The sequence below is a fragment of the Mesoplodon mirus genome (assembly GCF_964341445.2).
Source record: "Mesoplodon mirus genome assembly, chromosome: 4".
In the NCBI taxonomy this organism is placed as follows: domain Eukaryota; kingdom Metazoa; phylum Chordata; class Mammalia; order Artiodactyla; family Ziphiidae; genus Mesoplodon; species Mesoplodon mirus.
Window position 1 is genome coordinate 110307673 of NC_138979.1, and position 26951 is coordinate 110334623.

Genomic DNA, 26951 nt, shown 5'->3' on the forward strand with positions numbered 1-26951 from the left:
ATGTTTTGTTAATCATGTGTGATGTAGTCCCACATACTCATATATATTTTGATTCTATGTCAGTAACCACTGTGGACTATAATAGATGATAAGCATTAATTTCAAGTGAAATATGCCTTGGTATCATGGCTCTCTTTGCATAAGACGAGGGTGACAGAGCCAGTTGATAGTGTGGAAGTACATATACACTTAGACTGCTGACTTGAGTTGGAAGGCAAGTGAACTTTGTTTACTGCCTTGGGTAGGAAGACACACTATTAAGGTTTCCCATTTCCTGTAATGTCATCCAGAAGAAAAGTCTTCTAACAAACTTCTCACACTCGCCTTTCAGATCACAGCCGGAGATAAAATTTTCGTGTGTGTATTTGCACACTGTCCTAAGAATTCTTTTATCTTGTATCTGTGAGCATTCCTTTTTTTCCTATTCTCTTACTAAATTTTACCCAGTGATTTGTTGCATATATTAAAGTACATTAAAATCCTAATATCTGGGGGGGAGGGATAAATTGGGAGATTGGGGTTGACACATAGACACTACTATATATAAAATAGATAACTAATAAGAACCTACTATATAGCACAGGGAACTCTACTCAATACTCTGTAATGGTCTGTATGGAAAAAGAATCTAAAAAACAATATATATATATGTATATGTATAACTGATTCACTTTGCTGTACAGCAGAAACTAGCACAACATTGTAAATCAACTATACACCAATAAAAATTAATTTAAAAAATCCTAACATCTGATCTGCCATAGATTAGAATTAAGAATAATAAAAATTTGGGGCGAATGGAGCCCCAAATTCTGTTGATTCTGTTGATACTGCCAGCACAGGGGGAAAGCAGGCCTTCTTAAAGCGCCAGGAACTAAGCCAAAGAAAGCTTGATGGCCATGGAGACCGAAGAGAGGAATGAATAGCTTAGCTTTTCCCACCTTGCTTTTTTTTCTAATAGAAGCATAGAGAAGAGTATCTCTAATTGTGAATTGCAAAACCCTCATCAGAAAATTTTAAGTGGCATAAGACCTCAGGAGTTCCCTCTAATGGTATAGTTCTATGTAGACAGATTTTTTTTTCCATTAAAATGATTGACTTCCTTTGATTAGTTCCTTAATGTCTCTTTAGTATTGGGATTGCAGTTGAAGTTCTTTCCTGTAGAAGTAGACCATGTGTATGAGATAGACTTAACAGTTTGTTCACAAGGCATATACTTTATGCTCACATAAATAAAACACGTTTGTATATGTGCTGAAATGTTTGTTGCAATGTTTACATTCCAAAGCTTTTCAGTACCTCTAAGAAGGTATGTGGACTTGTTTATTATTTTTGATACTGTCTATTTTTGCTTTCTTGTTCTCATGTTTACACAGTTTATTAATTTAAATGTATCCTTTCAGCTTTTGGACATGCTTAAGTTCTATACTGGTTTTGAGATTAATGATCAGACTGGAAATGCTCTGACAGAGAATGAGATGACTACGATTCACTATGATAGAATTACTTCTCTACAGGTAATTGAAATGCATGATAGCCTTTGCGTCTGCTCCATGAAGTTGAGTCATAAATAATTTAGGTTTTATATAGTACAAATAGGAAAGGTACTAATTTGATAGTCTGTTCATCTTGAATTTTTAAAATATTGCTAATTATGATGGATTCATGAAAAATAATGCTTTCTTTTATAGTTCTCAATCTTGAGACTCAGTATATATTGATATTTGACACTCAAAAAATATTAGTTACTGGGCCAGTTTAGTGTGTTTAAGTATCAGTTTTATTTTATGAAAGAGTATTTCAGCTTGACAAAGTTGAAAGTATAAGTGCTTTGTACATTTTAAAGATAAACACATGTAATGGGACTGAAATTTACCAATGCAGCTCAGATAGGCCCCCAAAGTACCTTTATTTCTATTACTGAGCTCATTTTGCTCTTGAACTCAGTTTTTTCTGGTGGCAGCTTCTATTTCTCAATTTAAAGTAATTCAGTTCTTTACATTTTCAAGAGTCTCTTTTTGGGTAAAGACTCAGCCAAACTTAAGTTCAAATTGTCTTTCATAATCAGCTCAGACATGTTTTCCTGCTTTTCTCAGAACATTAGTGTTTTTGTCCTTCTGCTTCTGCCCTTGAAGTGACCACAGCGGGTGTGGTGTGTGGCTGTTCTCTTGGCCACCAGCAAGGCACAATGACTGCTCCCTTGGAGCTTGGTTGTCAGCCTACTGACAAGGCCCCAGCCATTGTTCTTTTTTTTTTTTTTTTTTTTTTTTTTTGCGGTACGCGGGCCTCTCACCGTTGTGGCCTCTCCCGTTGCAGAGCACAGGCTCAGCGGCCATGGCTCATGGGCCCAGCCACTCCGCGGCATGTGGGATCTTCCCGAACCGGGGAACGATCCCATGTCCCCTGCATCGGCAGGTGGACTCTCAACCACTGTGCCACCAGGGAAGCTCCCCAGCCCTTGTTCTTGATGGTGCTGGAGTCCTCCTGGGAGCTGACTCGCCTTCATTTCCTAGCTCAGGCAGCTCACTTTCAGGCTTGGTTTCAGGGTCATTTTGCCATTGCCTGTAGTTGTTTCATGGCAGGCTCATCGGTAACCTTGGCAACCTTCTGTGTCATCCAGTACAGAGCACATGAAAATTTGTGGATCTTCCCAGTGCTACATGAGCATTATGGAGGACTAAGAATGTTATTTCACACACACTTAATCAAATCAGCATAATGCTGCTCTTTCTGTTTCCTTGCAGCTTACCCCACGTTGGTTAGAGGTGCGAGGTTCTCTCTTTCCAGAGTTCCAAAGTAAAGCAGGGCACAAGCACACTATGCTGTAGGCCTCTCCCTTGAGATACATCTTCACTGGGAGTTGCCCTTGAGACTTTCTTATAGTTTTGTTAGGCCAATTCTTGATCATAAAGTGTTTTGTTTTGTTCTTTCTCTTCTCCTGTCAGTGAACCTGGCCTTCCTGGCTATTTTCTTTTATATTCAAAATACAGTTTTAGAAATCAAAAACTGAACATTGATTCTTTCTACTCTCTGGCTAGAACAATTCTGGTTTTTTTCCCATTGTATCTAATGCTTTTGAATAAGGCAGAGGTCACATATGAGAAGCATATAAGAAAGAGAATTGCATTAATTAAAAATAATTTTTTTTCCATTATGCAGTATATAAGTTGTAATTTATTATATAAATATGTAGGCATTAACTAATTAATTCTGTTCTTTTCTAGAGAGCTGCTTTTGCACATTTCCCTGAACTCTATGATTTTGCCCTCTCAAATGTTGCAGAAGTAGATACTCGGGAATCCTTGATCAAGTTTTTTGGACCTCTTAGGTAAGGCAATATGAAAGGACAACTGAATTTTAATTTTCTTTTTTGGTTTTAGTTATTTTTGCACTACTTTAGGTGATGTTACTTGTTACACTACTGTTTATTGACAACTAGAACTAGTGCTTCTCTCTAGCATTTGTTTTCTTTGAGTCACTTAAATATAATTATACATCTTCTCTTTATTTTGGTAAAATTTTTATTTTTCGTAACATATATTTTTCCTAGATCTCAAATTTTTTTAGAGTAGAATATAAGCTGGCATCCCATCAGTCGTAAACAACATACAACAGAAACCAGTAAATGTTCATCCTATGTGATATTAGAGGTTAGGCATAAGAAAATTTTTGCATGTTTAAAATTTATTAAATTATAATGTTCTCTGGCATCTCTGTGAGTATACTTTTTTGAAAATAGCAGTAATAGAATACATTTATTTACTTTGTGATAGATACTCTACTACTATGTAAATAAGTTAATTCTCAAAATATTCATGTGAGAGGAGTAGGTACCATTTTACATATAAGGTAGTCAAGGCACAGAAGAGTTGAGTACTTTGCCTAAGTCACACAGCAAGTAAGTGACAAAGATAGGATTTTTTTTTTAATACATTTATTTATTTATTTTATCTTTGGCTTCGTTGGGTCTTCGTTGTTGCGCGCGGGCTTCCTCTAGTTGCTTCGAGTGAGGGCTACTCTTTATTGGAGTGCACAGGCTTCTCATTGCGGTTGCTTCTCGTCACGGAGCATGGGCTCTAGACGCACGGGCTTCAGTAGTTGTGCCACACGGGCTCAGTAGTTGTGGCTCATGGACTCTAGAGCGCAGGCTCAGGAGTTGTGGTGCCTGGGCTTAGTTGCTCTGTGGCATGTGGGATCTTCCCAGACCAGGGCTAGAACCTGTGTCCCCTGCATTGGTGGGTGGATTCTCTTTTTTTTTTTTTTTTTTTTTTTTTTTTTTTTTTGCAGTATGTGGGCCTCTCACTGTCGTGGCCTCTCCCATTGCGGAGCACAGGCTCCGGATGCGCAGGCTCAGCGGCCATGGCTCACGGGCCTAGCCACTCCGTGGCATGTAGGATCTTCCTGGACCGGGGCATGAACCCGTGTCCCCTGCATCGGCAGGCGGACTCTCAACCACTGCGCCACCAGGGAAGCCCCATGGCAGGCGGGTTCTTAAGCACTGCGCCAACAGGGAAGCCCCAAAGATAGGATTTGAACCTAGGTAGTCTGACTTCTGAGCCCTAATTATTTTTTTTGAGGTATAATTGACGTAAAACATTATATTAGTTTCAGGTGTATAACACAATGATTTAATATTTGTATTTATTGTGAAATTGATCACCACGAGTCTAGGTAGCATTTATCTCCATATATATAGAACTTCTTGGTCTTGTGGTGAGAACATGTAAGATATACTTTCTTTGCAACTTGTAAATATGCAGTACACTATTACTAATTATAGTCACCATGCTGTACAATTACATACCCATGACTTATTTATTTTATAACTGGAAGTTTGTACCTTTTGATCTCCTTTATCATTTCACCCACCTTTGCCTTGTGCAACCACCAATCTGTTCCCTGTTTCTGTGAGCTTGGTTTTTTTTGGGGGGGGGGATTGTTTTAAAATTCCACATATAAGTGACTCATTAAATTCCACATATAAGTGACCCATACAGTATTTGTCTTTCTCTTTCTGACTTATTTCACTTAGCATAATGGCCTTAGGGTCCATCCATGTTGTTGCAAATGGCAAGATTTCATTCTTTTTTATTCTGAGCCCTAACTTTTGACCACTGTGCTCTGTTATCTCCTCATTTTCCTTAACTCTGGGGAGAATTTATGTGTAGTTAATTGGCTATTTAAACTGAAACAAACTGAGATTGGGTTGGTCATTCATTTTCTTATGAGGATATGTAATAACTTATAATAACACACAGGTCTACTTCTTTTAAATAATGGCATTGAGTTCTGTTGAACAGGTCTACCATGCTATTTTTTAATCATTCACCTGTTGATGGATCTTTAATTTTTAAATTTTTGACTATAACAAACAATTAGGCAATGAACATTCTTTTTACTTCTATTTTTAAAATTTTAGTACTGATTCCCAGAAGCAGAATGGCTGACTCAAAGGGGTTATGTGTTTGAATTTTGTTACATATTGCTAAATTATCTTCCAAAAAAATGCCAATTATACACTTACATCAGTAGTGTTTGAAGATTTATTTCTCTCCTTCCAACACTAGGTAAATTAGTTTTTCATTTTTGCCAATCCAAGGACAAAAAAATTCTCATTGTTTTACTTGCATTCTGTGATTATATGTTACTTTCTGGTTGTTATCCTTTGCTATTTTGTATTCCATTGTTTGTCATTTTACTGATTTTTTTAAGTAAGGAACCTTTATTCTGGATATTATTATTTTGTCTAGTTCTGTTGCAATTATTTTGTCTCAGTTTCTCCCTTTTAACTTTGTTTATGGTATATTTTGTTATTACAGATGTTTTAAATTTTTAAACACATCTTTCAATCTTTTTAATAAAAATAACAAATGTTTTATTTTATTTTATTTTATTTATTTATTTATTTATTTTTGCGGTACGCAGGCCTCTCACTGTTGTGGCCTCTCCCGTTGCGGAGCACAGGCTCCGGACGTGCAGGCTCAGCAGCCATGGCTCACGGGCCTAGCCGCTCCGCGGCATGTGGGATCATCCTGAAGCGGGGCACGAACCTGTGTCCCCTGCATCGGCAGGCAGACTCTCAACCACTGCGCCACCAGGGAAGCCCACAAATGTTTTATTTAGAAGGCCTTCTTCACCAAAAGATTACAAAAATATTGTATTTTTTAAGCACTTTTGTAGATTTTTTTTCTTACATTTAATAGCTGTATAGTCTGTCCAGGGAATTTATTTTTGTCCATAGAGCTCCTTTATACTCTTACAAATCATTGAGGATCACAAAGAACTTTTTTAATGTGGATTATAGCCATTATATTTACTACATTAGAAATTAAAAGTAGAGGAATTTTAAATATTTAATTTATTTTAAAAATCAAGTAAAAATCCATTGTATATTTCATACATATTGTTAATGAAAAATATATACTCCATAATGAAAAAAAATACATAGTGAGAAGGGTAGCATTGTTTTACAGTTTTGCAAATCTTTTTTAATGTCTGGCTTAATGAAAGATAGTTGGATTTGCAGATCTGCTGTTGGTTTCAGTTTGTTTTAAGATGTTATTTTGCCTGAAGTAAATGAAGAAAATCCACTCTTACACAGAGGGAAGTTTATTTTAAAAGCTTTTTCAAGTAATTAGGAATATTATTCTTTGATACATATCAAAACTTGACAGTTGATAGATTTCTTGAAAGTTAGTTTCATTGTGGTATCTGAAACCATGTTAAGGAAGTCTGTGCAATTAAAGTGAATTGATTTTAAAAATGGAGAGATACACCTTGTTCATGGATGAGAGGACTCAGTTAAGGTGTGGATTCTGCCCAAATGGATCTATAGATATAATTCAGTTCCAGTCAGAGTCCCAGCAGGATATGTTATAGAAACTGACAAGCTTATTCTAAAACTAATATGGAAAGGCAAAAGAACTAGAATAATCAAGACCATTTTGAAAAAGAAAAAAGTTGGAGAATTTCCACTACCTAATTTCAAGACTTACTATAAAGTTAAAGTAATCAAGACATTGTGGTATTGAAAACAGAGTAGACATTATAGATCACTGGAACAGGGTCAAGTTCAGAAATAGACCACATGTATACGGTTAGTTGGATTTTGACTAAGGTGCCAAGGCAACTCAGTGGAAAAGAGATAATTTCGGCAGTGGTACCAGACAGCCATATGCAAAGTATGAAACTTGAGCCATTCCTCACATCTTATACAAAAATTAACTCAAAATGAATCATAGACCTAAATATCAAAATTAAAACTTAAGAAATATAGGAGAAAATCTTTGTGATTCTGCTTTGTGCAAAGATTTCTGTAGACACCAGGGCACGGTCTTTAAAGGAAACAACTGATAAATTGGACTTCATCAAAATTAAAAATTTCTATTTGAAAGACATTGTTAAGAGAATGAAAGACAAGCCCCAAACTGGGAGAAAATATTGGCTAAATACATATCTGATGATGGACTGGTATCTGGAAGTCTCAGAACTCAATTATAAGAAAACAGCTTAATAAAAAAATGGCTATAGATTTGAACAGATACTTCACCAAAGAAGATATATAGATTTCAATAAGCCTATAGAAAGATGCCTAACATCATTAGTCATTAGGAAAAGCAAATTTAAATCATAACGAGAGGGGTGCTTCCCTGGTGGCGCAGTGGTTGAGAGTCCACCTGCCGATGCAGGGGACACGGGTTCGTGCCCCGGTCCGGGAAGATCCCACATGCCGTGGAGCGGCTGGACCCATGAGCCATGGCCGCTGAGCCTGCGTGTCCAGAGCCTGTGCTCTGCAACGGGAGAGGCCACAACAGTGAGAGGCTCGCGAACCGCAAAAAAAAAAAAAAAAATCATAATGTGATATCATTATGTACCTATTAGAATTGTTTATAAAAACAACAGTGTACCTCTTGACCGGTATGTGGAGCAACTGGAATTCTCATATATTGCTGATGAGAATTCAAAATGGTAGTGCCACTTTGGAAAAATTTGATAGTTTCTTGCAGAAACATGCGCTTACTGTGCGATCTAGTGTTCTCACAGACATACCCAAGAGAAATGGAAACTTACATTCACAGAAAAATCTGTACAGAAATATATATAGTGGCTTTATTTATAGTTGTCAAAAACTGGAATATATAAATATGCTTTAACTGGTGAGTAAATAAACACATTGTGAAATATCCATATAATGGATTATTACTCAGCAATAAAAAGGAACCAACTACAGATACACACAACAGTGTGGGTGAATCTCAAATGTATTATGCTGAGTGAAAGCAGCCAGTGTCAAAAGGCTACATAATGTATGATTCCGTTTATTTGACCTTCTGGAAAAAGCAAATTTATAGAGATTGAAAACATGTTAGTGGTTACCAGGGACAGGGATAGAGAGTTTGAGGGGCTTTGGGGGGTAATGAAACTGTATTTGAGTGGTTGAAAGCTGTCCGGTAAGTAGTGGCAAATGCAAGTTTTTCAAAATTTCAGTTTTTCACTCTGAAATTCAAATTTGATCTTTGGCAACATATACTGTCAGTTATTTTCCTTGAAGTTAGGTTTATTTTGTTCAGATTTTTTGCTGTTATTCAAGTCTGAATAACTGTAGTTTGTCAGTCGTTCTGACAAACATTCTTTTTACACAAGTAAAAATTGTGTGCAAAATGTGTACTTCCCACTCTGTCACACAGATTTTTTAAAAAACCAGATACTCAAGTCCAAATTTAATAATCTTAATAATTTTTTACTGTTTCATCAAGGACATTTTTAAACAAAACTGGTGGGGGTTTTTTGTTTGTTTTAATAACTGTGTGTCACAGTGAGGAATGCTGTGACCACTTATTGTACTGGTTGGTGCCCCTACCTTGATCCATGCCACCAGCTTTACCCATTATCGCACTGTCACTGTATATGTAAAGACAGTGAGAAAAAAACTTAATAATATCTTGGTATTAATATGAAAAAGTATTGTCCTTGTAGCTTCCCTGAAACAATCTTGGGGCCCATGAGAGGTTTGCAGAAGACAATTTGAGAATTCTGTATTAGGGGTTTAACTCTTTGCTGATTTCATATATTTGTTGCATGTGTCATAGGATTATATTTTCTACGTAAAAATTTTTAAGCCATCTATAAAATTACGTTTCAAAAATGAATTGAGTTGTAATAAAATACTCTGATCTGAATATTCTTTATTCTGCAGTTCAAACACACTCCACCAGGTGGCATCATACCTCTGCTTGTTACCAACTCTTCCTAAAGGTGAAGACACAACTTTTGATAAAGAATTTCTTCTAGAATTGTTGGTAAATATTAATGTTCTTTGAATTTTGCATGTGGTTTTCCCTACTTTTTTGAATCATTCTTAAAGATGTAGGTTGGTACAGATTTTTTTCTGTGCTAAAAAATTGGTAGGTAATGCCTACTTTTTTGGGAACTTTATCATCATTTGATTTTGTCAGATTTCTTTTTCACGTCTTAGATTTCTTTTTTCAAGTCTCTTACCTCTTAAAACTGCTTTATAGCATGGATTTGTTCCATGCAGATATTTATGAGCAACATCTGTGTCAGGCACTGGATTCAAGCACTGGGGATACAGAGATGGCCGACACTGTTCCTGCCTTTAACAGATCACAGATATACTTACACACACACACACACACACACAGATAATACGTATGTATTCATATCTATTTATCTGTTTATTTTTAAGTTATTATTTAAATATAGTACCTTGAATATTAAGCCATACCTTTATCACTGGAGTGCTCAGGAATGTTTAAAAATAGAAAAGTTATTACCGACTTAGTGGTTTAAGAATTCTAAGGGATTTCTCAATCATTTTGGGAAATGAGTATTAGTTTGAACGTCAGCTCTTAAGCTAATACTTTTTGTGTGAGGTTTTATTTTTTTTAGTACAGTTTCAGGTTCATAGCAAAACTGAGGGGAAGGGATATACTTTATTTTTTAAACTTCCGTGAGATATTTCATAAAGTGGATGAGTATTTAACTGTACGCCACTATGAATATCTAGGTTGTTTGCATGCTCACTAGTACAAATAATGATGCAGTCTTAATACATGCCTCTTTGTGCCCATATGTGGACATTTAGGAGAGGTACCCAGAAGTGAAATTATTTGATGTGCTTATTTAAAAGATAAAAGATGCAGCCAAACTGTCCTCCAAAAGCTGTATGTTCCCATCAGCAGTGTATTAAAGTATGTTTCCTTAAGCTTTTATCGGCATTGGATGCTGTGAGTCGCCTCAATTTTGCCAGTCTCATGGGTTAACAAAAAAAACTTGTTTTATCATAGTAGGGGACTTTAACACCCCACTTTCACCAATGGACAGATCATCCAAAATGAAAATAAATAAGGAAACACAAGCTTTAAATGATACATTAAACAAGATGGACTTAATTGATATTTATAGGACATTCCATCCCAAAACAACAGAATACACATTTTTCTCAAGTGCTCATGGAACATTCTCCAGGATAGATCATATCTTGGGTCACAAATCAAGCCTTGGTAAATTTAAGAAAATTGAAATTGTATCAAGTATCTTTTCCGACCACAATGCTATGAGACTAGATATCAATTACAGGAAAAGAGCTGTAAAAAATACAAACACATGGAGGCTAAACAATACACTACTTAATAACGAAGTGATCACTGAAGAAATCAAAGAGGAAATTAAAAAATACCTAGAAACAAATGACAATGGAGACACGACGACCCAAAACCTATGGGATGCAGCAAAAGCAGTTCTAAGAGGGAAGTTTATAGCAATACAATCCCACCTTAAGAAACAGGAAACATCTCGAATAAACAACCTAACCTTGCACCTAAAGCAATTAGAGAAAGAAGAACAAAAACATCCCAAAGTTAGCAGAAGGAAAGAAATCATAAAAATCAGATCAGAAATAAATGAAAAAGAAATGAAGGAAACGATAGCAAAGATCAATAAAACTAAAAGCTGGTTCTTTGAGAAGATAAACAAAATTGATAAACCATTAGCCAGACTCATCAAGAAAAAAAGGGAGAAGACTCAAATCAATAGAATTAGAAATGAAAAAGGAGAAGTAACAACTGACACTACAGAAATACAAAAGATCATGAGAGATTACTATAAGCAACTCTATGCCAATAAAATGGACAACCTGGAAGAAATGGACAAATTCTTAGAAATGCACAACCTGCCAAGACTGAATCAGGAAGAAATAGAAAATATGAACAGACCAATCACAAGCACTGAAATTGAAACTGTGATAAAAAATCTTCCAACAAACAAAAGCCCAGGACCAGATGGCTTCACAGGCGAATTCTATCAAGCATTTAGAGAAGAGCTAACACCTATCCTTCTGAAACTCTTCCAAAATATAGCAGAGGGAGGAACACTCCCAAACTCATTCTACGAGGCCACCATCACCTTGATACCAAAACCAGGCAAGGATGTCACAAAGAAAGAAAACTACAGGCCAATATCACTGATGAACATAGATGCAAAAATCCTCAACAAAATACTAGCAAACAGAATCCAACAGCACATTAAAAGGATCATACACCATGATCAAGTGGGGTTTATTCCAGGAATGCAAGGATTCTTCAATATACGCAAATCAATCAACGTGATACACCATATTAACAAATTGAAGGAAAAAAACCATATGATCATCTCAATAGATGCAGAGAAAGCTTTCGACAAAATTCAACACCCATTTATGATAAAAACCCTGCAGAAAGTAGGCATAGAGGGAACTTTCCTCAACATAATAAAGGCCATATATGACAAACCCACAGCCAGCATCGTCCTCAATGGTGAAAAACTGAAACCATTTCCACTAAGATCAGGAACTAGACAAGGTTGCCCACTTTCACCACTCTTATTCAACCTAGTTTTGGAAGTTTTAGCCACAGCAATCAGAGAAGAAAAGGAAATAAAAGGAATCCAAATTGGAAAAGAAGAAGTAAAGCTGTCACTGTTTGCAGATGACATGATACTATACATAGAGAATCCTAAAGATGCTACCAGAAAACTACTAGAGTTAATCAATGAATTTGGTCAAGTTGCAGGATACAAAATTAATGCACAGAAATCTCTGGCATTCCTATATACTGATGATGAAAAATCTGAAAGTGAAATCAAGGAAACACTCCCATTTACCATTGCAACAAAAAGAATAAAATATCTAGGAATAAACCTACCTAAGGACACAAAAGACCTGTATGCAGAAAATTATAAGACACTGATGAAAGAAATTAAAGATGATACAAATAGATGGAGAGATGTACCATGTTCTTGGATTGGAAGAATCAACATTGTGAAAATGACTCTACTACCCAAAGCAATCTACAGGTTCAATGCAATCCCTATCAAACTACCACTGGCATTTTTCACAGAACTAGAACAAAAAATTTCACAATTTGTATGGAAACACAAAAGACCCCGAATAGCCAAAGCAATCTTGAGAACGAAAAATGGAGCTGGAGGAATCAGGCTCCCTGACTTCAGACTATACTACAAAGCTACAGTAATCAAGACAGTATGGTACTGGCACAAAAACAGAAAGATAGATCAATGGAACAGGATAGAAAGCCCAGAGGTAAACCCACGGACATATGGTCACCTTATCTTTGATAAAGGAGGCAGGAATGTACAGTGGAGAAAGGACAGTCTCTTCAATAAGTGGTGCTGGGAAAACTGGATAGGGACATGTAAAAGTATGAGATTAGATCACTCCCTAACACCATACACAAAAATAAGCTCAAAATGGATTAAAGACCTAAATGTAAGGCCAGACACTATCAAACTCTTAGAGGAACACATAGGCAGAACACTCTATGACATAAATCACAGCAAGATCCTTTTAGACCCACCTCCTAGAGAAATGGAAATAAAGACAAAAATAAACACATGGGACCTAATGAAACTTAAAAGCTTTTGCACAGCAAAGGAAACCATAAACAAGACCAAAAGACAACCCTCAGAATGGGAGAAAATATTTGCAAATGAAGCAACTGACAAAGGATTAATCTCCAAAATTTATAAGCAGCTCATGCAGCTCAATAACAAAAAAACAAACAACCCAATCCAAAAATGGGCAGAAGACCTAAATAGACATTTCTCCACAGAAGATATACAGACTGCCAACAAACACATGAAAGGATGCTCAACATCTTTACTCATTAGAGAAATGCAAATCAAAACTACAATGAGATATCACCTCACACCAGTCAGAATGGCCATCATCAAAAAATCTAGAAACAATAAATGCTGGAGAGGGTGTGGAAAAAAGGGAACACTCTTGCACTGCTGGTGGGAATGTGAATTGGTACAGCCGCTATGGAGAACGGTATGGAGGTTCCTTAAAAAACTACAAATAGAACTACCATATGACCCAGCAATCCCACTACTGGGCATATACCCTGAGAAAACCATAATTCAAAAAGAGACATGTACCAAAATGTTCATAGCAGCCCTATTTACAATAGCCCGGAGATGGAAACAACCTAAGTGTCCATCATCGGATGAATGGATAAAGAAGATGTGGCACATATATACAATGGAATATTACTCAGCCATAAAAAGAAATGAAATTGAGCTATTTGTAATGAGGTGGATAGACCTAGAGTCTGTCATACAGAGTGAAGTAAGTCAGAAAGAGAAAGACAAATACTGTATGCTAACACATATATATGGAATTTAAGAAAAAAAAATGTCATGAAGAACATAGGGGTAAGACAGGAATAAAGACACAGACCTACTAGAGAATGGACTTGAGGATATGGGGAGGGGGAAGGGTAAGCTGTGACAAAGTGAAAGAGCGGCATGGACATATATACACTACCAAACGTGAGGTAGATAGCTAGTGGGAAGCAGCCGCATAGCACAGGGAGGTCAGCTCGGTACTTTGTGACCGCCTGGAGGGGTGGGATAGGGAGGGTGGGAGGGAGACGCAAAAGGGAGGGGTTATGGAAACATATGTATATGTATAACTGATTAAATTTGTTATAAAAATAAAAAATAAAAAAAAATAAAATAAAAAAATAATAATAAAATAGTGAAGTTTGAAAGTAAAAAAAAAAAAAAAAAAACTTGTTTTAATTTTTTGTTTGCTGACTGCTATAAGGTTGAGTTGTCTTTTATATGTTTCAGACATTTTTTATACCTATACAAATGTACACTGCATGGATTTGTAAACACATTTTTTTACACATATGGAACAATAATGGGCACATGTTTTTGTAACATATTTCAAGCTAATACTTCTAATACAGGGTATAAAATACAGTTCCTTACTGTAGAGAGGAAGATAATACGCTTATTTTGGGGTAGTAACAGGAAACTATTTGTAGCAGGTGTTTTAAGCCTGGTGACAGGTGTTTAAGTGCCATTTGGAGAGAAATCCTTGGGAAGCGTTTTAAATTAACTCAAGTATAGAAAATACTTTTTTATCGATATATTTACTTGCATGAAATGTATGTCTTGGGTCAGTATCTTTCCCTTCCTTCTTACAAATCACTTTTTGTTGTCTCTGACTACAAGTGCTTTCTAAAAATTCCTTGTCCTGTTTTCTGATAATGTAAAATCTTCTCTGGTAAGTCAGGTTTTGGAGATTAATAATAAATCCTTACTATAGAAAGAAATGAGGACTTTTCCAGGAACCTTTCTAATGGAAAATAGGTTTGAGTATAAAGTTGATCCTATCTATGCTTTTTAGGGTCTTATAGGTAAGATTTCATCCTTAAAATTTAAATAGTTATGTGAAAAGAAAACAGTTTTAAAAATTTATAGTGCTACAGCATTATCTTTCATTTCCTCCCCCTCTTAAAGGATTTTTCAGGCTTTGGATTCTTCTAATATCCAACCAAATAATGATTAAAAAATTCAACTATGCATATTGTTTAGATGATATCACACTGTCTTCTTTCCTAAGACAGTACTATCTCTACTGAAAAGAATGTGACACATTTTTCAAATATATCATTATTTTGGTATCTCTTAATTAGGTAACAAACTTATTTCTGTATTTGAGATAGATCACTGTAGTATTAACAATGGAGGGGTACATAGAGAACATCAAGTACAACTCCCTCGTTTTACAAAGAAGCCTGAGGCCAGGTTATTAGTAAACTTATCCAGATTATTTAGCTAGTTAGTACAAGAATGAAAACTGTAACCTAGGACTTAGGGCTCCCATTTTTTTTTTCTTACATTGGTGAATGCTGTGTTGCTGTGGGTTTTAAGGTCTTGGCATGTGCCAGACACTTTGACATTATTTTACAATATTCCACTTCATTTTCATAAGAAACCTAAGAAGGGAGTGACATTTTAATCTGCTTTACTGAAAAGGAAACTAAAATCAGGGAGTTTGAAGTAACTTGCCCAGCTTTCACATAGCCCATAAGTAGAGGTGCTAGGTGTTGAACTCAGATCTGTCTGATTCCAAAGTCCATCACAATCAGTACCTCTTCTTTGATTTGTGGAGAGCCTGAAAAGAGGAAAAAAATATCTCTTGTTAAGTGCTACAATAACTCAAAGACAGGGCCTCCCTGGTGGCACAGTGGTTGGGAGTCCGCCTGCCGATGCAGGGGATACGGGTTCGTGCCCCGGTCTGGGAGGATCCCATATGCCGCGGAGCGGCTGGGCCCGTGAGCCATGGCCGCTGAGCCTGTGCGTCCGGAGCCTGTGCTCCTCAACGGGAGAGGCCACAACAGTGAGAGGCCCGCGTACAGCAAAAAAAAAAAAAAAAAAAAAAAAACAAAAACTCAAAGACATGAAACTTCTCATTCCATACTTGGTGTTGAATTTCTCCATAAATTATTTTGATTGAAAAAAGATACTTCTCACTTTCTTTCTAAACCTGTTTCTTTTAGGTATCTCGTCATGAGCGTCGAATTTCTCAGATTCAGCAGTTGAACCAGATGCCTTTGTATCCAACCGAGAAAATCATATGGGATGAAAATATTGTCCCAACTGAGTACTATTCTGGGGAAGGTATGGTAACGAAGTAGATTATTCAGATGTAACATGAAACTTAGTTTAGAATTCATCATATATAACTGAACATACTCCTATCTGCTATATACATTAGGGTAATTTTCTGGTACCCTCAAGTTCAACTTTAGAAGCTAGAAACTATTCAGTGTTTTGAATGCTTAGCATTAAGGATTTAAATTTAAGCATTGCCTAATGAATATGTGTGTTTGTGTGTGTATCATCCTGTATAAAATGTGCCCGTAAGCTGTGTGTTCAGGAGACCTAATAATACAAGAATTGTAGCTTTCATTATGTCATTGTAACAGGCTTTGTTTGGTAGTGTTTTATTTTTCAAAGCCTTTTCTAGAAGCTCTTTTGAATTCCTTGTAGAGCCAGCTAATGACCTCCAAAAGAAAGACATTGTCATTAGTTAAGATAAGCCCTTAGTTTTGATCCAGAGTAGTATTGCCTAGTATGTTCATCTACCTCTTTCAACAGATGTTTCTAAATGCTCATCCTCTAATGATGAGAATTTGCCACAATTGAGTATATGCCAAAGTGCATTCTGACACATTTTGAAGGCATATTTCAAAAAAAAATTTCTGGAAGTTTTTTGAACAACAGTGTCATGATTAGTGGAGATGTGGCTATTTTAAAGAGATCACCAATATAGGTATTGGTATATTTATTTAAAAGAAAATTGTTTCTTCAGAGTCATGTCCTGGAGCCATAATTCCAATAAACCCAGTGCACTAAAATTGTACTAGATTTCAGAATAATCAGGCTTCATACCTTTTTATATTCTGACAGTGATTAATGCATTGTTTTCTTACTTTTCTAATTTGTTCATACTAAAAGCATTTGTGACCATATATGTATGAATAACACTTGAGAATATTTTGTCTTTTTAATGAAAAGTTTGTGTCCTTGAAAATGTAAACAGTCTTATATCTAGCTTTTGGTACTATTCAGTGATGTTGTTCTGAGTTTAAAACATATTTTGCTTAGTATAAAGTGTTGCTTTTCTTTCGCTCCTATGATTAATGAAGTTAAGTGAAAAGAATTACTTCTCAAAATTTGTCTTTGTACCTGTCTTGCCATGGTTCTTCACTGACCATGGGTGAAACTGTGCTTGTGGGGCTCGGTATTCAATGCTGTGAGATAGGCAAAGATCAAAGCCAATCCAGCACAATTATGCAAGCTGCTTCCAGCTCCCAAGGAGAGAAAATAAGTGTGAAATTGGGACAGATATTTTAAAAATATAGTATAAGAATTGTAAAGAAAGTCTTTGTAAAGTGTTGCCTTTTTAAAACCTTTTTATTGTAAAATAAACACAAATATAGAAAGCCCACACAAAATATAGAGCTTTACTAATTATCTTAAGGGAAATATCCTAAAACCTTTATAATCACCTTGTCAGCTATCCCAGCATCCTCCTGTGTACCACTTCCTACTTACTGCTTTCTCCCTCCACCATAGTCAGTCCTGTACATTTTAAGATGCCTTTTATTTTACAGGTACCCACTGTATCCCTTTCTTTTCTTTCTGTTGAAGACCCTGAGTTGTTTGATCTGTGTAGTTTTCCACAGTCTAGATTTTTCTAATTGACTACTCACAGTACAGTTCAACATGTCCCTCTGCTCTTTATTTATTTTTTCTACAAATTGGCTTGATCAGGCAGAGGTATTCTCTCTTTGGCAAGATCCTTGGTGGTGGTGTATTCTTTCATCAGGAGGCACATGATGTCTGGTTGTCTCTGTTTTTGTGGTATTGCTGTTTAATACCTAGATTTGTTAAGTCAGGGAGGGTTACAAAATAGTGATATGTTAATTTTTTTTAATATAAGTATGCTATCAAAAGAGATGCTTTCAGCTTCTGGCTTGAAAGAAATTGAATTAGATTATAAGTCAGAGTTTACTAACAAATGATGTGAAATTTTTGTACATTGATGTTTCTTGCTTTTAGGTGCATTGTTTCTTTGGTAAGTATGGATAGGGATGATGAAAATAATATGATTTGCTAGTAAAATGTGTTTGGGGGTTCTTTTTTTTTAAGATTTTTTTGATGTGGACCATTTTTAAAGTCTTTATTGAATTTGTTACAATATTGCTTCTGTTATCTGTTTTGGTTCTTTGGCTGCAAGGCATGTGGGATCTTAGCTACCCAATCAGGTATCAAACCCGCACCCCCTGCACTGGAAGGCGAAGTCTTAACCACTGGACCTCCAGGGAAGTCTCTGGGGTTCTTCTTTTTTGATCTTTTTGATATTGGTGCTGAGTGCTTGGTTACTTATTATCCCAGGGAAATAGTGTTAGGTGAAGGTAATGGAAAGAATATGGTTCACTAATGTTGTCAGAGAAGGGAAATAACTCCAGGAATAGCCTTATCCTTAAAGGCTAGCAAAACGGCAAAGGTTCAGAGCACAGTAGTGATCACTGAAGACAGAGCTGTGTAATGTAATATACTAATTCAGTTTTCTTGGTAAATTTGGTCATGGGCTGTATTTATGGTAGCATTATTTACTTTGAGATTTGCCAAATACAAATTAGGTGGTAAAGAAAGAATTTTTAAACTACTTGTGTTAGTTTTAAGTATCTTTAAATACTTTTTAGAAGCACTGTTTCCATATGAGGTATTGATGTGCAGATTACATGTATTAATGAAATTCATCCTTTATTCCCAGTCTTAATAGATGGCATTTGTTAACTTGGTTTCAGTTTCTGTGTGGAAATAAGAATACGACCTTATCAAATATGCTGTATTTTAGGCACCATTAAACTAGATTCTTAACAAATTTGTGCTGCCTTTTTTTAATACATAGAGCAGATGTCTGATTAAAAAAATAATTCATATATGGATGTTATTTTCCTTTTCAGGTTGTCTTGCTCTTCCCAAGTTGAATTTGCAGTTTTTGACTCTTCATGATTACCTCCTAAGGAACTTTAATCTCTTCCGCTTAGAATCAACATATGAAATTAGGCAGGACATCGAGGATAGTGTCAGCAGAATGAAGCCATGGTTAGTAAATTGGTTCCACTTGCAATGAAGAGATGCAAACAGTGACTGACATACTTCTGTCAGAAACCTCACACGTGTAATTAGAAATAATATATCTGTCATGCAGATGCCCTTTAAAATATGAGATATTTACTCTGTGAGAAGTTCTTGAATGTGAATTAGATATATCCAAAGTGCTAAAATAGAAAATATGTATCTGGGTCATTGTAAGTGGGGCTGAGGGTAAGGGAAGAGAGGTCATTGTTCTGGGAAGTGGGGCGGGAGGGAGAAATGTAGCGGGGAGGAGGTTGGGCATTAGTAAAAGGGTAAAGAGGGAAGGGTATGGGCTGGCCAGCAGGCCTGTATTAGGCAGGCAGTTTAAGTCCTGGGAGAAGCTTATGATAAAGGGGTATTCTGTTACCCCAGCCGCTCTTGTGGCTGTCACCACTAGTCTCAGTCAGCCTCTAAAAGACCTGGCAGGAGATGAGGGGCATAGCTGAACATTGCACAGAGTGGAACATTGGAACATCTTCCCTGCCCTCCATCCATAGGTTGCCTTGAAGAGACTAAATCATCAGCGTTTACTTTTAAGGCCTGTTGAGTAGCTTTCGTTATTTGAAGAACTTTTCTGCCTAAACTCAACTTTCCACCTGCTAGCTTCTGTCTGGAACTCCTTTAGCTAAGAAAAGACTTGCATTCTATTGTAGGCGGCTCTGCATTATAAGATTTGTGAAGGTTCATTTTGCTTTTTAGACATGACTAACTTTGGGTAAATGCCCTTCATTCACTATTTCATTCTGGGTATGAAATTATTGGAGATAAGTTATATATCACAGTTGACTGTAAATGAGTAAAATAATTCTGTAAAATGAATTTTCATTAAATTATTGTCACACCATGCATACATATGTACAATTATACTGCATTCTATGTGAAAAGCTTAACATATTTTCAGTGTGAACTGATTCAGGTATCTTCCAGGCTTCTCTCCTTACTAATTACAGAGAGCTGCATGGACACTGTGATTATGATGTTTTTTTCACTTCCATATTTTATTTCATACACAGTTCTAGTTTTTAATTATTATGTGAAAAGTTATTCTGGGTGAGAGTCTAAAACACAACAAAGTATTTTCGACTTAATAATCAGTTGAGTCAGTGGGCAGGCTCACACTGCAATTTGTATACCCACTGGCTGATCGTCTCTGCCCACAGCTTTGCTGAAATTATTGCCCATTGTTTGGACCCCAGGGGAGTGCTTGATCAGAAAGCTGCCTTACAATTTATGGTTACCTTACACTTATATGCTCAGATTCTGGACCTAATTTTGGTCATTTTGTAAAGTAGGGACTTAGTAACTAGCAGCTCATCAAGTAAAATTCATTTATATTTTACTTAAATGCCAAATAAAGCAGTAATACTTGGAGTTCTTATGGTTTATTAATAATTTTTTTTTTTTTTTTTTTTTTTTTTTGCAGTACGCAGGCCTCTCACTGTTGTGGCCTCTCCCGTTGTGGAGCACAGGCTCCGGATGCGCAGGCTCAGCGGCCATGGCTCACAGGCCCAGCCACTCCACGGCATGCGGGATCTTCCCGGAGCAGGGCACAAACCCGTGTCCCCTGCATCTGCAGGCGGACTCTCAACCACTGCGCCACCAGGGAAGCCCCAGTTTTTTTTAATTTACATTATTTTCTGCTAGTGGAAGAAAATGTTACGTTTTGGAGATAACTATTGGTAATAAATTTTTCTAAATTTTCATTCCTAATTGCCCATTATTGGAAACTGTTAAAAATAATGAGATCGGGCGTCCCTTGTGGTGCAGTGGTTGAGAGCCCGCCTGCCAATGCAGGGGACACGGGTTCGTGCCCTGGTCCGGGAAGATACCGCATGCCGCGGAGTGGCTGGGCCCGTGAGCCATGGCCGCTGAGCCTGCGCGTCTGGAGCCTGTGCTCCGCAACGGGAGAGGCCACAACAGTGAGAGGCCCACATACCGCAAAAAAAAAAAAAAAAAAAAAAAAATGAGATCTAGAGGGGTAGGGCTTCCTTCTGTTTCATGTCTTGAAGGTGGAAAAGTAGCAGAGGCACTTTTACTTATTGCATAGTTCTAATCATGTTTTCAGGCTGCTGAAACTACTGAGCAGTGTAAAAGAGGATGTGCTTATGAGGATCAGAAATCTATACTCTTTTAATGCCTCATGTTGCAGGTAGATTTTATAAAGGAGGAAAGAATTGGGGAGAGTACATTAGTGGTTGCTTGGGAGTAGGAAGGGTTGACTGCAGGTAGACAAGAGGGATCTTTTTAAAGTATGATGAAGATGTTCTAAAATTGGATTGTGGTGATGGATGCACAACTTTGTAAATTTACTAAAAGTTATTGTACATTTACAGTGAGTGAATTTAATGGTATATAAACTATATTGTAGTAAAGTTGTGAAAAATGGGGGAGGTGATAGAAAGTTATTACAAAAGCTTTTAGACACAAGGTAATGCCTTTTAGAAATTGTTTTAGTACTGACCAAGTCATTGGATTGCGGAACTTTTATTTTTAATTAGTTTCACTCTTTGATGTTATAAAGTTTTATAATTTTTTGTTATTTACAAAAGCATTTACTTAGGATATAGGTTTTCTTTATCTTTGTAAGCGTGTCATTTTTAGCAGTACTTTCCAATTTTGGAGTGTTGCTGCAGTTTTTATATTACAGATTTCCCCAATACACTATTTAATGTAAAAGCTAAAGCACCAATATAAGAAGAAAGAATGAATATTTGCTTGTTAGTGGTTCTGGTTATTACAACTAGCTTGATGATTCCCCACACTCCCATCCATAGCAGTGTCTTTTCAGTGTTTTAAATATTATGCCCTAAAGAAAGCATTTGCATAGATATTGTCATTTGCTTGTTTTTAATTTCTTAAAGTCTAGCTTGTTCTAAAACATTTTTGAAGCAACTTATAGAAGTATTTATAGTACATAAGATAAAATGTAAACAGTTGAGGCTATCTTGATGAAGAGGGGAAGAGGGTAAGAATATAAAATAAAACTGAATGTGCTGGATTATTTCATTCTTTGACAAAATGGCTCAGCTCTTATGTACATAGAGTTATGTGTTTTTCTGGGGATGTGGGGGACATTCCTCTACTTCCCTTTCTTTGCTGGACCATGTTTGCCTGTTTCATCCTACCATATATACTTCCTAAATATTGAGACTTAGGGTTTTTTTTTTAGTTTAGAAATAATAGTTACTAATGTGAGGGCTTAAATACTAGCTAACCATGTATTCTTAGTTACTAGTCTAACTTGTCCAAAGTTGGGCAAAAGTTATTTTTTGCTTGGGTAACCAGTCTTCTGCTTCTGGTTTCCAGGCAGTCTGAGTATGGCGGGGTGGTATTCGGTGGCTGGGCGCGAATGGCCCAGCCCATCGTGGCGTTCACCGTGGTGGAGGTTGCCAAACCCAGCATAGGCGAGAACTGGCCAACCCGGGTTCGCGCAGATGTCAGCATCCATCTGAACGTCAGAGACCACATCAGAGATGAGTGGGAAGGTAACTTTGCCTTTCAAGAAGTGGTCACCTTTTGCTTTTTCAGTTTATAGACTTTCACTTAGAGCATTAGCAAAGCACATTCACCAGATATTGCCCTTTTAAATTTATTAAATTTTACCTTTAAAATTTGTTTTAAAGAATGACAATTGATTTATAGTTATTACCAGTAAAAATACCAAAGATCATACAAGAATAATTAAATACCTTCATACTCTATTAAAAAGCATAAAATAGCACGTATATCAGTATTGTGAAAATTGTAGCTGGCAGAGCTGAGAGGAGAGCATTTTAAATCGTAAAATTTAGGAAGATAATGTTTATGAATTTATAGGATCACTATAAAAAAGAATAAAATATTTGTGTTCACTAAAGAAAGGGGGGAAACCCACATATAACTTGCACACATGCAAAGCAAGTAAGGAAAATTAGTATTTTTAAGAGATAAAAGCAGCCAAAGTAAAGTGAATAGGGACGCATACAATTTGTGGAAAATATAGATACAAAATCAAAATTAGACAAACTCAAAAGGATATTAGGAGGAGCTAATAAAGCAACTCAGAAAGAAGCAATAGTTTATTTGTACCAAAGAGAAGAAGTCAGATAAAAAGATCAGTGAAATCAAATGTATTCAAGGATAAATAATAATTGCAGGGAAGTTATTTTCCCTGTTCTTTACTAAGCAAGATTTTAGGGATGGGAGTTCTATGTCACAATTTTATTTAGAGGCAGATATGTTCTAAGTTACTAAGTCAAATGGAGTTAAAACATCAATACCACCGGTGCCAGAAATGGCACGTAAACTGATTTTTAATTGGCACTTTTGTATTTTTCTCCCAGCTGTCTATGAGAGCTCTTGCTGCCCCATTATGAGAAACAGGAGCTGGTAGGTTTTATATCCTTCTACCTTCTTGGCATGCCAGAAGGAAAGGGATAGTCCCTTAATGGATCAGTTTTCAGAAATTATTGCTCTCAATATAGCTGTTTATAACCGTAGGGTCTGTATGATATATTTATCAAATAATTCTGAAGGAATCCAGCAACAAAGCTGGCCAAATGTTTAACAAATGGCCACCATAGTTGGTATGGTTTGTGACAGATTGTTTTTGTGGCTCTTGTATCCTTCAAAATTGTTCAAATCTGGTGCATTACACATCTAGAATAATATGTACTTTTATTATTGCTGAATTGTGAGAAAGTCATTCAGTTGCTGAAGAAGGTTTTACATTTATTGCCCCTTGGATCTTAAGGAGGTATTAAAATAAACACTGTTTTACATAGTGGGTAATGAACTGAAATAACTTATTGGCCACCCCTAGAAGCAGTGATGGCTAGAAGTAAAACTTGAAGAAAACAAAAGACCCTTTGTAGAAATATATAGATGACAGATGACAAGCCTGCATTATAGTGTTAAGGAAAAAAAAAAGGATTTGTTACCCCAAACCCCTTACGAGTCTCTTACCTCCATTACTTTGGAGACTGGTAATGAGAAGGCCATCAAATAGTCTTTTTTGTTTTTTTAAACATAGGCCTCTGGTAGATGAGAAATAGAATGGGTAAATTTGGATGGGCAAGATAGGGAACAATAGGGTATTGTGGGACAAGCAATTCATCTGGGGCATGGTGGGGAGAAGAGTGTTTTCTGGGAGGCCAGAGCCAAAATGCAGGCCCTTTATTGATTCCAGATAGAGCAACCAAGTAAAAAATGAGAGGGAGGTTCTGTAAATAGCAATGAGCACTGTCCTGTAAAAGCAGAAAATTTTTGAAGAATTTAAGCTACATGCTGTAAAACATTGTTGTCCCTTCAAGAAGGTGTGAAGCTCAGGCCCTTATCCTCTCCATTACCCCATTTAAAATTAAGGAAACAGAATTAGTGAAACTTCAATGTTGGATCCTGCCCTAGAAGGCACAGCCAGGAGTAAATGCAAATGGTTGAAAGGAGAGTTCAGCTTATTGTAATACAGGTATTTTTAATGTGGATGTAAGATGTCCCACAGCATCCCTCTGTGATGCCAAAAGGTAACATTGGTAGGGATTAAATTACTTCTCAGGGCCACTTCTTTGGCTCTGAGACTGGGAAGTTTTAATGAGTTGTGCAGATCAGAAGTCATATAGGTGGTACAACTCACATAGTAGATCATTTCCCCTTAGTTTTCATTGTTCTCCTGCTTCTTCGCATAGAATTTGTTGGGAAATAAACAATCAAGTCATAATTATGAATCAGTTACTATTTCTAGCACACTTAAACCCTATTCCATGTTGAAACAAACCAGAATGGTGCTAATTAATACTATTAGCCACTCACTTACATGGCTGATTTGATTTAGCTGTATCTCTTATTACCAAGGTTATGTGCAAGCAGACTGTTTAAATTTGCATTTATACTATACAATGACTAACAGAAGTGACTTGGGGGACTTCCCTGGTGGCACAGAGGTTAAGAATCTTCCTGCCAATGCAGGGGACACGGGTTCCAGCCCTGGTCCAGGAAGATCCCACATGCTGTGGAGCACCTAAGCCAGTGCACCACAACTACTGAGCCTGTGGTCTAGAGCCTGTGATCCACAACTACTGAGCCTGCTTGCCACAACTGCTGAAGCCCGTGTGCCTAGAGCCCATGCTCTGCAACAGAGAGAGGCCACCACAATTAGAAGCCTGCAACGAAGAGTAGCCCCCACTCACTGCAACTAGAGAAAGCCCCTGCGCAGCAACGAAGACACAACACAGCCAAAAATAAATAAATAAATAAAACTAAAGAAAAAAATGAATCGGGGGAAACAAATGAAGATTAAGTGGTGTAACATTATATGCTGTGTGGTCTAATTTTGTGTCCCTCGTCTTCCAGTGTGTATTTTTAATAGAGCTGGGAATACAGTTGAATCCATTATTTGAGCCAATGACTGAGAAACTACAGACTTTGGCACAAGTCTCCTATTTCTTGACATTTGCTTATAAAAATTTCAGCATTTGCCAACTGAAGCAATATATATTCAGCTGCCTTCTCAAGATGCTATCTATAAACAGTGCTTTTGTGCCTTGATGAATTATTCTAGACTTGACCTCTTCTGGTGAAATACAATTAGACTGTTGTTGAAATGACACTGATGGACAATTTAAACTGATGTTCAAAACCTGCTAAATATGATATAGATGGATTACATGCCAACTATATTTTTGGTTACTTATTAAGAATGTTATAAATAAGAATGATGACAAGCATCCAGTTTGGGAGCTGTAGCATGATCTGGAGGACTTATTTAGTAATGCATATATGGCATAAAAGTTTCTAATTTTAATATAAAGAGAAATTTTTATTTAATTATTGCTGTCAAACATTGAGTATTGTAGGTTATAGGAAAACCCGTAATTATATTACAAAGCACATATTATCATTGATCACCTCTGATATTTTAAATGTTTTTTATACCTTTTCAAAAGATAAGAGGATGAGAATTTGCCAACAGGAGACAAAGCAATGTCATTCTAATAAGTGGAAATGTCTTTTGTGTTTTACTAGGACTTCGGAAGCATGATGTATGCTTTTTAATTACCGTGCGTCCCACAAAACCGTATGGTACCAAATTTGACCGGAGGAGACCTTTTGTTGAGCAGGTTGGCCTGGTTTATGTCAGAGGCTGTGAGGTCCAGGGCATGCTGGACGATAAAGGGCGTGTCATTGAAGACGGTATGGTGATCTGCATGTTTGAAAGAGTGTGTATACGTAATGATAAATGTCTTTGCCGTTTTTCCTTTTTGTGTCCTAGGTGATTTTTTTTAGTTATTTTATATACTAAATCAACACAAAGAATTATATATAAAAGTGTGTAGGGTACCTACCACCCAGTTTTAGAAATTAATAATATGGTTTCTAAACTTCTGTTTTAGATATTGGACAGGATCTTTTGGAATTGCCAATATTTAAAATTCTTCCTTATATGATACTTTACAACATTGCTTTTAAAAACCTCTAAACACCTCTTATAGTTGTTCAGTGATATATTTTTCTCATTTTTCCTTTTTAAGTTTTACTGATTTGATTCATGAGAGCAGTGGTTCTCAAATGGAAACAGCACTACCCTGTGTTTCAGAATACATGGTGGTATGTCATATGACTGGGGTAGAGGAAGGGGATGGTGAGCTCTTGGTGTTTGATGGATGGGGGTCCGGGATGTTGAGTATCTTAGCAGAACCGTCTTCTAGAAGGGACTGTCCTGCCCAAGATGCCAGCATTACCCTATTTAGAAATGCAGTTTGATATCTTAGACTTAACTGATTGTTTTTTGAAATTCCTTCTTTTGTTGTCCTGACTTTTTTGATAATACTTACTATTAAATTATAACTGCATCTATGTCCAGTGCTTATTTTACAATTTGTTTATGAAACTTCTCTCAGAACTTGAATCAGCTTCTACTACCTGTGATTTCAAGATGGAATTATTGCTAA

The 26951-nt window shown here is 36.5% G+C and overlaps 1 protein-coding gene across 1 annotated transcript in view; it reads left to right on the forward strand.

Moving 5' to 3' along the window:
• The window catches only part of AQR (aquarius intron-binding spliceosomal factor), a 109703-nt gene that overhangs the window by 27811 nt on the left and 54941 nt on the right, over positions 1-26951 (forward strand). Inside the window, exons 12-18 of the mRNA XM_082618127.1 lie at positions 1404-1517; positions 3225-3328; positions 9197-9299; positions 15873-15993; positions 18852-18993; positions 22333-22511; positions 26026-26193. Of these exons, the coding sequence (XP_082474253.1) occupies positions 1404-1517; positions 3225-3328; positions 9197-9299; positions 15873-15993; positions 18852-18993; positions 22333-22511; positions 26026-26193 (931 nt within the window). The remainder of the gene's footprint in view (positions 1-1403; positions 1518-3224; positions 3329-9196; positions 9300-15872; positions 15994-18851; positions 18994-22332; positions 22512-26025; positions 26194-26951) is intronic.